The following is a 13038-nucleotide window of genomic DNA, read 5'->3' as shown; positions in this document are numbered from 1 at the left end:
ACAAATTGAAATATAGAAAATTTTGTAAGAAAAAAATTACTGTAAGGGTGATCTGTAAGGCACTGTAGTTTGCCCAGAGATGTTGTGGAGTTCCCATTCCTGGAGATATTCAAAACATGTCTGGACATGACCCTCAACAACCTGCTATAGCTGCAGGTAGCAGCTTGGAATAGGGGAGTTGGATTAGATAATCTCCAGATGTCTCTGTGATTCTGTGAAAAATGTTTTCTTTGCTTGCCTAAATTCTGGTGAATTGCTCAAAACATCCTTAAAAAAAATGTCCTCCAAGTATGAAATATTCTGATTTGAGAGGCAGAGAAAGCAAGAATTGTATTTGCTGATCTTTTAGGATTTGGGGTAATGAGCAAGTGAAAGATGAAAAAAAATTGTTTTCAAAAGGCTGATGCTGTTGAGATGTAGGTGTTGTGACAGCAGGAGGGAGTAATAGAATCATATTGTTTTTATTCAAGTGCCAAGTAATTAAAGAGACAAAATTGCCAGTCTTTCCCTGTTGCATTTAAGTTCAACTGCTCTATGTCCAGAATCAGTAGTGCAGTAACTGGCTGAAAAGCGGATGGTGATTGCAACCTTAGCTCTCAATTAAGCAGAGAGAGGATTCATTCTCCCATACCACCATTATAACTCAGGTGAACCATATTTAAGACGATAGTATTTACAAAGTTGATAGCAATTCTTGTGCAGAAAACAGGAAAGAATATTATCCACAAATAGTGTGATGTATCTGGAAATACAATGGAGAAGTGGAAATTCTGGAAAACGGAAGGAAAATCTGTCACAAAGCAGAGAAAAAGTGTTAAGTTGATGACTTATGCTACTATGTGGATGTATTGTTTCTCATCTGGACTAGTCCAAATGGGAATCTCATCTGATGGACAAGCCTGTCCTTGATGCCAGCCGCTGATTATAGGGTTCTGCATGATTTGAAACTACATTGTGGTTTAACTTTCTTGCTTAGATAGGAAACAGTGAGTAAATGCATGCTAGGATAAGCCCTGTGCCACAGAGTAAGTGGATTAATGAGTACAAACTGTAAGATACAGCTTGACACTGCAGTCATTTTTTTTTTTTTTCCTACTGATGCGGTAAATGAAAATATCTGTTTCACGAAATGCAGTAGAAAACAGGAAGAAACAATGATTTTCCTTTGGCGTGGAATGCAAGGGTATCATTGTTCCATAATCTGCTCATGTCCATAATCAGATACAATGGAGAATAATTCCATAGCAGAATGTGTGATAAGCACTTAGGGAGGGAAAGAATTATCAGACCTATTACATTTCTCATGGCCTTTGCTGTGGACCCAGGAAGGGCTAGACCTGCTAAGAACTGCTGTGAGACTAGTAAAGATTTAGGATTGCTCTTTTGCTGGGAAAGAGATGAGCTGCTAGTGGATTTATCTGGGTAAAAGCAGCTCTGCCCTGTTGATTCACAGCGCTAGCAGATGGAGCTGCATTAGTGCTGTGCACTGAAAATGGCTTCAGCTAAACATAACCCTCTCCTCTTCCCATACGGGTATGTGCCAGATTTTGCCAGCACTTGCAGATTTCTCGTGTCAGTATTACTGAGGTGAACACAAAACTAAGGAGGGAATCTGCTTCGCCCTGTTAAAGTGGAGTTCACATCTTCATGCTTGGCAATCAAATGGCATGCTTGGCATCAAATGGTTGAGAAAACCAGCATTTTACTTCTAACATTTCTGAAATCTTAATCCTGCTATCCATCCTCCCTCCCTGCATTTGTATTCAGCTTTTCTTTGAAACCTCAAATATTGCACAGACGAGGATCTAAATGAAGATTAGGCTACATGAAAAAAAAAAAGTTCTTATCTACATTTTTTTTTTTTTGGTATTCATAGCAACTGATCTACCAGTGGCATTTATTATGCATCGATGTTTCAGTGCTCGTAACTGTTTCTTGATAAGAATTAAATCTGGTTTTGGAATATTGAACATTTGAATCTTCCTGTTATTAATAATTAAAAGATTGCTATGAGTTATATGTACATTTCAGGTCACTGCCTTTCTTTTTAGTGGCATTTTATAACAATCTTGGTTTTTTTTTTTTTTTTTTTTTTTATCAGCTTTATCTCTAAGATAGTCCTAGTTTTTAGGAGTGTAGAAAACAGGTACTATAATTAAACTCTACTGTCAATTTTCAAAGTATATAAAAAACTTTATAACTGATAGGTGTATTACAACTATTCTTATGTCAACCACATTATACAATCTACAGTATGTAGGGTTTTGCATATGATTTCTCTTTGCCAGAAAGGAGATGGTAAACCACGGTATGGTTATTCAAAATTGTCTACTTTTAAAATCCATTAAATTTATCAACTATAGTGTTCCTTAACTAAGTTGATGGCAAACATATATTATCATCAAGGTCTATTTCTTTTTATCAGCAAAGCACAGCCTGTGATGTTATTCCAGGAGGCACGATGCATTCGAAATTTATAATACTGACTGAGAAGATCTGGTTCTCAGAAGTAATGCAATATACAGTACAAATTCTGATATCTGTACCAGCAATAGAAGTGTAATAAATGCTTCAGAATAACAATTAACATGCACATCATTTTTTGGGATAGGATTTTGCTGTTGTTATATTCGTTTATATTCTGTGGAATGAGCTGACTTGGTTCTGCTGAACTGAATAGTGTCGGATAATTCTGACCAAGACTAGCACTTGAGAAGAGCAAGAAGATGAACACCTGACCCTGGTTTAAAACCAATTTATTAATAACTTACTAAGGATCCATCAAATTTATTTTAGCTTATAACACAGATAATAAACTTCCAAGGGATTTTCAGACATCCATAATATATGCCTGTTTTCTTCTCTATATTCTGTCTACTGAAGACCTAATTCCTGAAAAGAATATGGGAAAGAAAACCAGAGGGTTCCCATTCCATGATACTTGTTTTAAATATATTTACTTTTATTTTTATAATAATTGCAGATGTGATAACCAAGTACTGTGTACTTGTGATTGTGTACAAGTTTCCCAAAAAGCAAGTGTGAAGGGGGAAGAAATTTTTAAATAATCCCTGGTAATTTCTTTTAAATCCTAGCTTAAATTACATTGCTCTGATTCTACTAATAACTACAAATGATGCAGTCTGTTCCTGATAAAATGTGTCTTTTCCACAAGAAGACCCTAGGCAAGTGATTATATCTAGGAAGTAGGTGGCATTGATTCATCACCCTTATGGAATAAAACCTTAAAAACCTTTAAGCAGTACTTCAGTGGGTGGTAATATTTATCTCCTCAGATTAAATCCTAATGAGAAATTTCAAAGAGGTTGTTCCAAAATGGTGTTTTAGAATACTTTGTAATAAGGAGAGTGTGATAATCATGAAATACAGGTTTTACACCCGACTGTTGAATTCTGCCTAATTGTCATACACTTTATCCATACACAGTTATCCATGGTTAGAACTGAAAATATAGTTTTCCGGGAACTGAAGAAGGAGCAGAATCTTCATATTTTAACGATAGGTTGCATTTAACTTCGCTCTGAGCTGGAGGTCATTACTTTCACTATTTTTCAGATAAATTTTACTCCAAGATCTCTCTTTTAACAGAGATTGCAAAACTCGGATACATGGTTTGATGGTAGTCTGAGAGTTATTGGGTTATCATATGTTTGTCAGATCTGCAGAGCCTTTTAAGTGGAGTTCTTAATAATGAATGTTTGGTAAGAGGAAAATATAGGGTAGTAGTAGTCTGCAAATTCTGAGAATCACTTCCTGAATTTTTATCTTTTTGGACTTATGGCAGTATTTCTTGCAGCTAAGTACTTATTGGAGACCTCCATGATATTCAAGACAAGGTCTAAGTAAACACAAATACTTTACCTACTAAATTTGCATCCCCTAACACAAGAAAGGCAATGCCAAACTGGAGTTGAGATGGAGGACACCCAAAATGGTCAGAGAGGCTACCTTATGTTCTGATTTACTTCAGCCAGGAAGCCTTGCTTACATTTTTAAAAAATATTAATTCTCACCGAAACGCCGCCCTCTAATCATAAGATTAATGTGGACTTTGATTTTTCGGGACTTGTGTAAGTTTGTAGTTTAAAATACGAGAGAGTTTCCTCCCTGCTGGCTTGCGTACACGGTTCCACTCTTTAGTTACCACAGACACTAGTGGAGGGTGATGTATATTGATGTCACATCCAACATAGGGTTTGAAACACATTAGGTTATCAAGGTGGGCAGTGCACTCAGACCTCACATTTTAAACAAGCAAAGTCTGCATAGTGTCTTATAAAATGAGCCTATTGATGTATGCTTTAGAAGGTGTTTTCTAGATAGAATATATCTACACACACACACACACACATATATGCATATACACACAGCTGCATACATCTGTTTGAACACACAAGTCTACCTGCTAAAGTAGATTCTTTATTAGAACTTAAAATACTTTTCTGTGGTTTTCAAGTGCTGCAGAGCTTGGTCAGAGCCAAATAAAGAAAAGGCAATTTTTTAGCAGTAAATTATTTCATTCGGGTGTAGCTTAAATCATAGGAGAATCCCTTAGTTTTTTACTGAATATCATAACCTGCCTTCAATGTCCTTTGAAATGTAGGGATAGAAGTCTCCCATTTCCTGAAATACACATGGATGTCAGAGTTCAATATGTAAACTCTTAGAAGCAACAGTAATATCTGTCATTTTGAATGAATACAAATCTGTAACAATCTGTGTTTGTACAGTCCCAGTGGAAACATGTGGTGTCAGCTGTGCTTGCAATACTTTAAAGGCTTTATTAAGTCAGCTGGCAACACACCCTATCTCCAGGCACTGAATTTTATGGCAAAAGAGCTAAGAGACTGAACACTTTTTTTTACCTCTCCCTCCTCATGTCAACTAGCTTCCAAACCACAGGAACTGATTTCTGAAACAGCTTATGGGTGTGTTGCTATGTTGTTAATAGCCACAATATAGTTTACAGGTGAGCATTTATGCCCACCCACATAGTCTTAAACATACTCAGGCACACACTGTCAAGTAGCTTTATGCAGTTTGGAATAAACTCCATAAACTCCAGGTTATTTCTATGGAGCAAAAGAGAAACTATATTTATGAATATATATATCTATATATATATAAAATATTTGTTAGCTAATGCAGTTATCTGAAAGGAGACTATGCAAAACTGTGTAAAGGTTCTGCACTGCATTGCACAGCAAAAATCCATAGATTACCCCTATAGAAGCCTTTTAAGGACTGTGATTATTGTTTGTTTTAATTTAGACAAAATTGTTTAATCAGTAAATGTTAAGATATTAGTTTGCTTAAGTCATGTTTTGAGAATTAGTTGTTCAAAGACCGAACTTCTCAGTGACATTCAGAATCTTTTCTCTTGCAGCCATTTCGTAGAGTGACGTTTTCTGTTGTGAGTCAGCCTCAGGACCCGCATCAAGGGTCATTGCAGAGTTGCTATGACAGCGGTCTGGAGGAGTCAGAAACACCAAGCAGTAAGAGTTCATCAGGGCCAAGACTGGGTGCCCTTCCACTCCCAGAGGACAACTACGAAAGGACTACGCCGGATGGCAGTGTTGGTGAGGCAGAGCATATGGAAAATGGTAGGGGCAAACACAACATTCACACACATAATCACACTAGCAAGTGATACTAAGTAGACTTTTGGAAAGGTCAGACCAAAACAAATAAATAAATATCTTAAATAGTTTAAATTGTAATTATTTTATTTTAAAGTCTGTTAAAATGAGGATATACCAAATAATGGAACATAACATTCCTATTAAAATCAGCACTTTCTTTTCGTTACATGATTATAAAACTATGCTGCAGAAGCAGTTAAAACCTTGAAAAACAAATTTCAGGAGAGGGCTGGGAAAATTGTAATTTAATTAAAAGTTCTCTTTTTAGATAAAGGACCATAATGGACATGTGTTTTCTTTTTCTTCCTTTTTTTTTCCCCCCCCCCCCCGCCAACTACTAGGAAATTTCCCAGAAAGTAATATACCCAGCATTAGGAAAAAGAAAGTAGGATTTAAAAAATGTGTACTAGAGAATTTCCTTTCTCCCCAAAATGTTACACAAACTGTTTTAAAAATAGCACTGAGTGTCAATTCAATACTTGATTGTTTAGAAAAAAGGAACATTACTTTCCTTTTTTTCCCCACATTTTGTTAGGCAGAATACTTTTATGACATCTCCTTTAAATTCAGAGTCCATCTATATAGAAGGGGAAAACTGAACCGTTGTGCATTTTATGAGGGATTCTTGAGCACTTAAAATATTGTGGTAGTTTAAATCTTAATTTTCATTTTCCTTTTCTAAAATTATTGAGAAAATTTAAAAATATTTTCAATTTGAAATGTATTTCATAAACTCTGAAACATTTATTGCCCTCTATTTATTGGCCTCCATCTACAGTCTGATGAAGTCAGTAATTGACTTCGTTATCTCAGGATTTGCCCCAGAATATATTGTTGTGTGTCAAAATGTACATTTTTTTTTTGATAAACAAAGAAATAATGGGTTTGTTAATCTCATGACAATAGGGGTATATGTAAGAAGAGAGTATATTTTCTGGTATAGAATAAATGAACAAGTTTGGCTAAGTACATAGCCAACCTTGGCCTTTTTTTCAGAGATTACAGCAGTGGATAATTCTTTTTTTTTTTTTTTTTTTTTTGGTCTTTTCTGAAATAGGTGTATTGACTCAATAAAATATTATTTTCCATGATAAGATAATGCTAAAATGCAGTATATATGAAGACTGAAGAAAAGTTAGAGCAGTCTGCATTTGCTTATAATGTCTATTCCAAAAGCAAATGACTATTTCAAATTATGCGTATGAATTGATCAAAAAAGCAAATGGTTTCATCTATCTAAAAACATGATACCGGTTAAATGTGTGTGTAAGTGTTTATATAGTTTATACCCAGATGTTTGTATAAATATATATTTTTTTTAATTTGCTTTTTATCCTGTGTGTATAATAGGGGAGAGAGTAGTATTGTTAGCAGAAAAAAAGAACAAAAATAAAAAGGGATTTGTGGAGATTAATCCTAAATTGGAATGATTATTTGATTATCTACTTTGTAGTGAGATTTTTCTAGTGAAAATGAAGCTAAATGAAAATGAAGCTAAATGAAAATGAAGCTAAACAATTTATTCTTTCCCCTAGACATACAGCAGTGTAGTAGAGATTAATTTCCAAGTTCAGAAAGTACATTAGAGTGCATATGAACCATCTCAGAAAAACTGCAGAACAACTATTAAGCATGCCTTTTAATAAATTCTGTACTCAGTGAAAATAACCATACTTTCTGAAGTAATTGGAAGTGAAGAGCAATATGAATTCAGTTCTTGAGACGTATCAAAAATAGTTTGTTTAAACTTTTGAGTTGATGCAAGAAGTAGCATTGCACTCTACTAATTGATGTACTTTAGACATTGCTTTGATTTTTTGGTACATGTTCATTTATGTTTGGCAAGGTGAATTTGCCTTCAGAATAATAGCTAAATAGTTATACATAGAGTAAATAGAAACAAAGAGCTAGAAAAAGTCTGTTATCTGATGAATAAGTGAATGAAAGCAAAAACATAATTTAAAAAAAACAGTGTCATGACTTGCATATGGTAATCAAGAATTCCTTCTTTATAAAATCTTAAACTGAGACCTTTGAAAGGTGGGTGACATTGTGATGAAAATTATACTCTACAGACTTTTGGATTATGCTGTCACTTTTTTAAAATAAGATTTCAACAGTGGCTTGTCATCTGCCTCTAGAAATTTTTGCTAACATTAATCTATAAATAATGACAGATCAGGATGAAATGTACCTTTGTTCCTTCATATATATGTAACATTAAATATTTGAGTGAGAGTTTTCTGTGATCTGATTTTTAAGTCCACCTGTATTTTAGATATTTAAGTACAGTTGTATTGTTCAAGTTCTAGTAATGTAATCTTCAGGATGAATGGATCATTCTGACATAAATAGAATTGGAATTGAAACCTGTCAAGTATTCATTTGTCACATTTAATTGGAATCTAGGTAGTCTATAGTGCTTAGCTTGGTTAGGCTTTAATCAGAATTTGTATTGGGTTTTCATGCAGATTTTCCATGGAAACAGCATTTTGAAAGCTATCATAGTTCTTAATTCTTATTACTTCTGAATTTGCCATTTAATTTTGGTTGGTGTGAAAAAAAATGCAGTTCTAAATAAATGTTTTGTAGTTACTTTCATTTTAAAGTTTGAAATGAGAATTTTCAGCACAATAACAGAAGCCCTCTAATATTTTTGATACTTTTTTGTACAAAGTGAGAAGACTTAGCAAAACAAAAGAAGGAGGCAGAGTGCACATTTGGACTCTAAATTTGATTCAAATTTGGCTGCCTGTTTGTTGGTTCTCAGGTTAGAAAGAGTAAAATGCTAGAATGAAACAACAGGGAAAAGGCATTGGTTTTGTTAGAATAAGCCACACAAGAGATGATCAGCCCACATTATTGTCAGATGTAGACTGAAGTTTTCTTCTGATGATTAGCCGTGGTGTCAGATGTAGAAGAAAAAAAAAAATCAGAAGAAAAAGGAGTGCTAGCAGATTGGCTGTGAAAATGCAGTATGAAAAGATCTTTTAATTAGTAAAATATGCAGAACCAGAAGAAACTTCTGAGTTAATTTATCCCCTGCCCTTGGAGCTTTCCTTAGAAGGAAATTCTACTTGTGTATGCAGCCGCCTTCTCTAATTTGGTGTTGGAATGGCACTGTCTTAATGTAAATTGCACAGTGATTTCTTGAGAACATTTTTATTACATTTTTGGTTGTGTGTTATGGTAAAGAAATTACCATGTTAGATGAATTTCCTGGTCTTTTAGACTTTGACTTCTTTTTCTATTGTATCTCAGGGGAAGGTAAAAAAGCCTAATGGTAAATTACCTTACCTTCTAACAATTAGTAATCAGCATGTGCTAGAGCCTAATCATTTTTTAAAAAATTACCAGTCTAATTTATCATAAAGCATTAACTCTGTTCAAGTTACTGGCCTCAAGGATATCTCTTGACAGTGAGTTCCTTTTAAACTATCAAAGTTAGGATGATTTTATTTTTATTTGCTTTTTAGACTTATTCCTTCCTTTTTAGATTCATTTCCTTTCAGTTTTAGTAATTTCTTTTTTAGTATAATCACAAGAGATGTTACATTTTACTTTTTACATACTATGTGTTATTACATTTCCATATAATTTTTTTCTGGACTATATATTCCTAGGCTTTTCATTCTTTGATCATCTATGTACCTGTTATTTTTTTATTTCCTTGAACCTCTGATGTTTCTTCTAACGTAGGAATAGCTAAAGATGAACATTTATCATTTGCCAACAGACAATACAGCCTCTTCATAGTAATTTCTTTTTCATTAATTACATGTACAGGCTCTAAGCAGAGCTTTTTACTGTTCTGTTTTTAATAATGCCCATTCACCTAGCTCTGTTAGGTCTTTCATATCTTTTACAGTTTTTTTGGAAATATTTCATTATATTTCAGAAATTTTAAATTTTGTTTTGGTATGGTTTGGTTTTGGATCTGTGCATTTTCTATTTATTTGCACATGTAGTGGACAAATCAGTTTGATTTTTTGTCTAATTCCATGGGAATACATAGAGCAGCAAAGCTGCAGCACTGTCGATTTCAACTCAGATATTCTTCCCTAGAGATTTGTTTCCAAGCTGTGACAATTAGACTGTTTTTCACACCTGAGATACCTGTTTTAAAGTTAGCACTGGTATTTCTACATGAATACATCCTTGGTCTGCAACATAGACCATATTTCAGTATTACAAATTTAGACTGTAAGTGTCAAAGATCTGATATCACTTTAAACAAGGCATTCATGGTATGCAAGATAAGCATGCAAGGGCTGAACAGACTATTATAACATACACATTTTGATCAAGAAAAAATTCTCATCCTTGCTTCTGACAAATCCTACCTGTAATTATGCACACAATGATCTCTGGATTCTGTGAACCTAGCAACATGTATGGGTAATGTTTTGGAACGTACATATTCAGAGCTGTAGTGTGGCTTGGCCCAGTTCATTGTGAGAATGGGTATTCTGGTAAGACCTGTAGAAAGAGGGAGAAAAATATAAGTGGTCTTTAAAAAGGCCTTAGAAAGACATTTTTTGTAACAGGAAAAAAATCAGTTGCTAAGACAGAAGATAAACTATGCAGGGGTCCCTGTTACACTCATATGGCCTTATGTAAGACAACGAATCTAGCTGGGAAGAACATTGGCTGCTTTCCTTTTTTTCATTTTCTTCATTTTTAATCTTTTATCATGTTCCTTTGGATGTCCTCACCCCATATGTCTGTGAGTTTCTTCAGCAGGGGAATATATAGTTTGCAATCCAATTAATTGATATGCATGGCAATACTTTCAATTTCAAAACTAGATGGTATTGGTTCTTTTTAAGAGTTATTGTGTATTTTTGAAGTGTTAGATGTGTATTTTTACGATGGAAATGGAGATGTTCATTTTGATTGTGTTGCATATTGCTGGTGATAATATACATAATTTTAATCTATTAGCATAATAAGATAGTTTCAAAAACAAACAATTATTCTAGATTATGAATTGCATGTCCTTGCACTAAGGTTTTTTGTTATTTGTATTTTACCTACTTTTCCATGTTTACATTTTACTTCATGTGCATAATGCAAAACAAGAGACAACAGGGAACACAGGACAGCAGTGTGATGAGAAATAACTCCTTTGAAGCCACCAAAACAGTGTGTATTTATGTCCTTTCTCCTTATCTTATATTCTGAGACCAGAGAAATACCAAGAACTTCTGTATGTTTTCTATTCATGACGTATACTGTTTAGAGTCTGAGTATCACTGTGAATTGTTTCCAGCTTAATCAGGATTATGGGTGTATGATTGGATCTGCTGGAATCAAAACAGAAGCTCAAATTTCTGTATAGGAAATCCACCCTTCACATCAATAGCATAGCTAGCAAGGAATTCAGAATTTTTCTGAATAGTTTTGTTATTTCTCTTGCTGTTCTTGGCTGTTACTTTCCCATTCTATTTTCTTTAGTTCCTTTTTGTGCCTCACAATGAAGTATAGCATACGGTTCATTTGTTTTAATTTTATATAGCAAGATTCCTTCCCGAAGTCCTTATTTCAGTATCATACCATTAAAAAGAAAATACTTAAAATATTTGTTCACTATTCCCAAATATATTGATAGCACACAATTAGAATTACCCATTTACTACAACTACAAGAATTACCCAGTTTTCTTTTATTCCCCTTAAAAATGAAAACTGTGTTGAGATGTCACCAGTTTTTAATCAATAACTTGAAAATGGAGAAAAGATTTACATTTTTAACTAAATATTCCTGTAATTATAATGTCTGTTAGGAAGCAGCAGCAAGGAATGGCTTTATATGTAAGTGGGTGTGCATGCATGTACACACTTGGTGAGTCAGTTCTTACTGCAAATACCCACGAGATCTAGACAGTTGCACTTACATAACCTGCCTCAACTATGAATTTCAAATCAATCCACTGAGGTGGATATGAAAGAACATATTAAACTGAGGAATGGAGAACTAAATCATCAAAAAGTGTAGTGGTATGTCCAATGTCATACTATCAATTGATCTTTGATGTGGTAACTGTTCTATGAGGTAATGTCAATGCTGCCCACCCCTCAAAGAATAATGATTTGGACAACAACTTCCAGTTCTCAGTGAAGCTGATGAGAGTTCTGTTATTGACTTAGTGGGGCTAGGCTTTTATCCAAGTCCCCCGTGCCAGCTGCTAGTTCAGGCTGCCTCCCACTGCTGCAGACTGCAGAAATCTCTTTGAGACTGGCAGAGATGTGAATGCAGGAGAGGACAAATTCCAAACTTTGCAGACATCTCGGTTATGTGCGGAATAATTAGCAACCTTTGCATCCCCTGCAGCCTCTTTCCTGCAAAAAATCTCATGCATATAGGCAAGGCAAAATTATTTTCCCTCAGTTTGAGCAGTCTTTTCCACATGATGTATGTTTCCACTGGGAAAATAGGATTGCATTGTTGCAACAGATTATCTCTTTTTATATTTAATGATGATATCTTCAGTTTCCTAGACAACTTTACTTTTTCAGCCCCTTTTAATCTTCAAGGATGATCAAGACCCAAAAGAAACCCTTTAGAATGGGCTTCTTTCCTCCAATTCAGTGGAAAATGCCTTTTGTTCTCTACCACTGATTGCCATTTACTAGTCTATTTATTTAAGTATTTTTCATAACAGCAAGTGTCAATATTTTATTTGATACCACCTTGTAAAATAAAATCATCTCAGTCATTTTGTCTTTCTCATACAAATTTTAAGGTTGATGTTATGTCACTCTTCTTATATTAGAAAATGATTGACAAGATGAAGAGAAGAAACTGTTGAGCCTGTTTTTAAAACTATCACCTATGAAATGTTGCAATCTGGATGAAAAATCTGATTTTATTTTCAAAATGTGCTTTTTGGGACAGCAACAAATCCAGCTGGCTGCACAGTGGAACCTAAATGAACCATAACTTTCCGAAAGATTTATTTTTGAAAGTCTGCACACAGATTCAAATTCTAAATGTATTCAACTGGCACATGACTATCGATGAAATAATTATGAATTTGAAAATTTTAACCATCTTTTGGTAGATACTTCACTTTGAGTAAAAGTAGTGTTTATGTACACTGACCAAATAGGTACTACCCTGAATTATTGATGTAATTACCAGAGATATAGGATGTTGCATTTTCATATTGAAGTAAATTCACTTCTTACAGTGTTTTCTCTTTTGTTTCTTCAGATGTTTCAAAATAATGTAATTTTTGGGTTTTTTTAATAAAATATCAAGATGACTATGACAAAACATGCAAGGCCAAACAAAAAAAAGTCTCTCTGAAAGCAGTATTTTTTACATGATGATGTGTGAGATAGAAAAAAAAACCCTCTAGTTGCTACTTAAC

General features: G+C 34.2%; 1 protein-coding gene across 2 annotated transcripts in view; it reads left to right on the top strand.

Moving 5' to 3' along the window:
- PCDH7 (protocadherin 7) overlaps positions 1–13038 on the top strand; it is a 263004-nt gene that overhangs the window by 121873 nt on the left and 128093 nt on the right. Inside the window, exon 2 of one of the 2 annotated variants that reach the window (XM_026037568.1) lies at positions 5408–5516. In XM_026037568.1, coding sequence (XP_025893353.1) covers positions 5408–5516 — 109 coding nt within the window. Of the gene's footprint in view, positions 1–5407; positions 5625–13038 lie in introns of both variants that reach the window. The other variant, XM_026037567.1, reaches the window with a different exon arrangement.

This window comes from Nothoprocta perdicaria, unplaced genomic scaffold (assembly GCF_003342845.1).
Source record: "Nothoprocta perdicaria isolate Ctin4 unplaced genomic scaffold, notPer1 scaffold_2, whole genome shotgun sequence".
Lineage (NCBI taxonomy): Eukaryota > Metazoa > Chordata > Aves > Tinamiformes > Tinamidae > Nothoprocta > Nothoprocta perdicaria.
The sequence above is the reverse complement of the archived record's forward strand: the minus strand, read 5'-3'. Positions and strand labels throughout refer to the sequence as shown.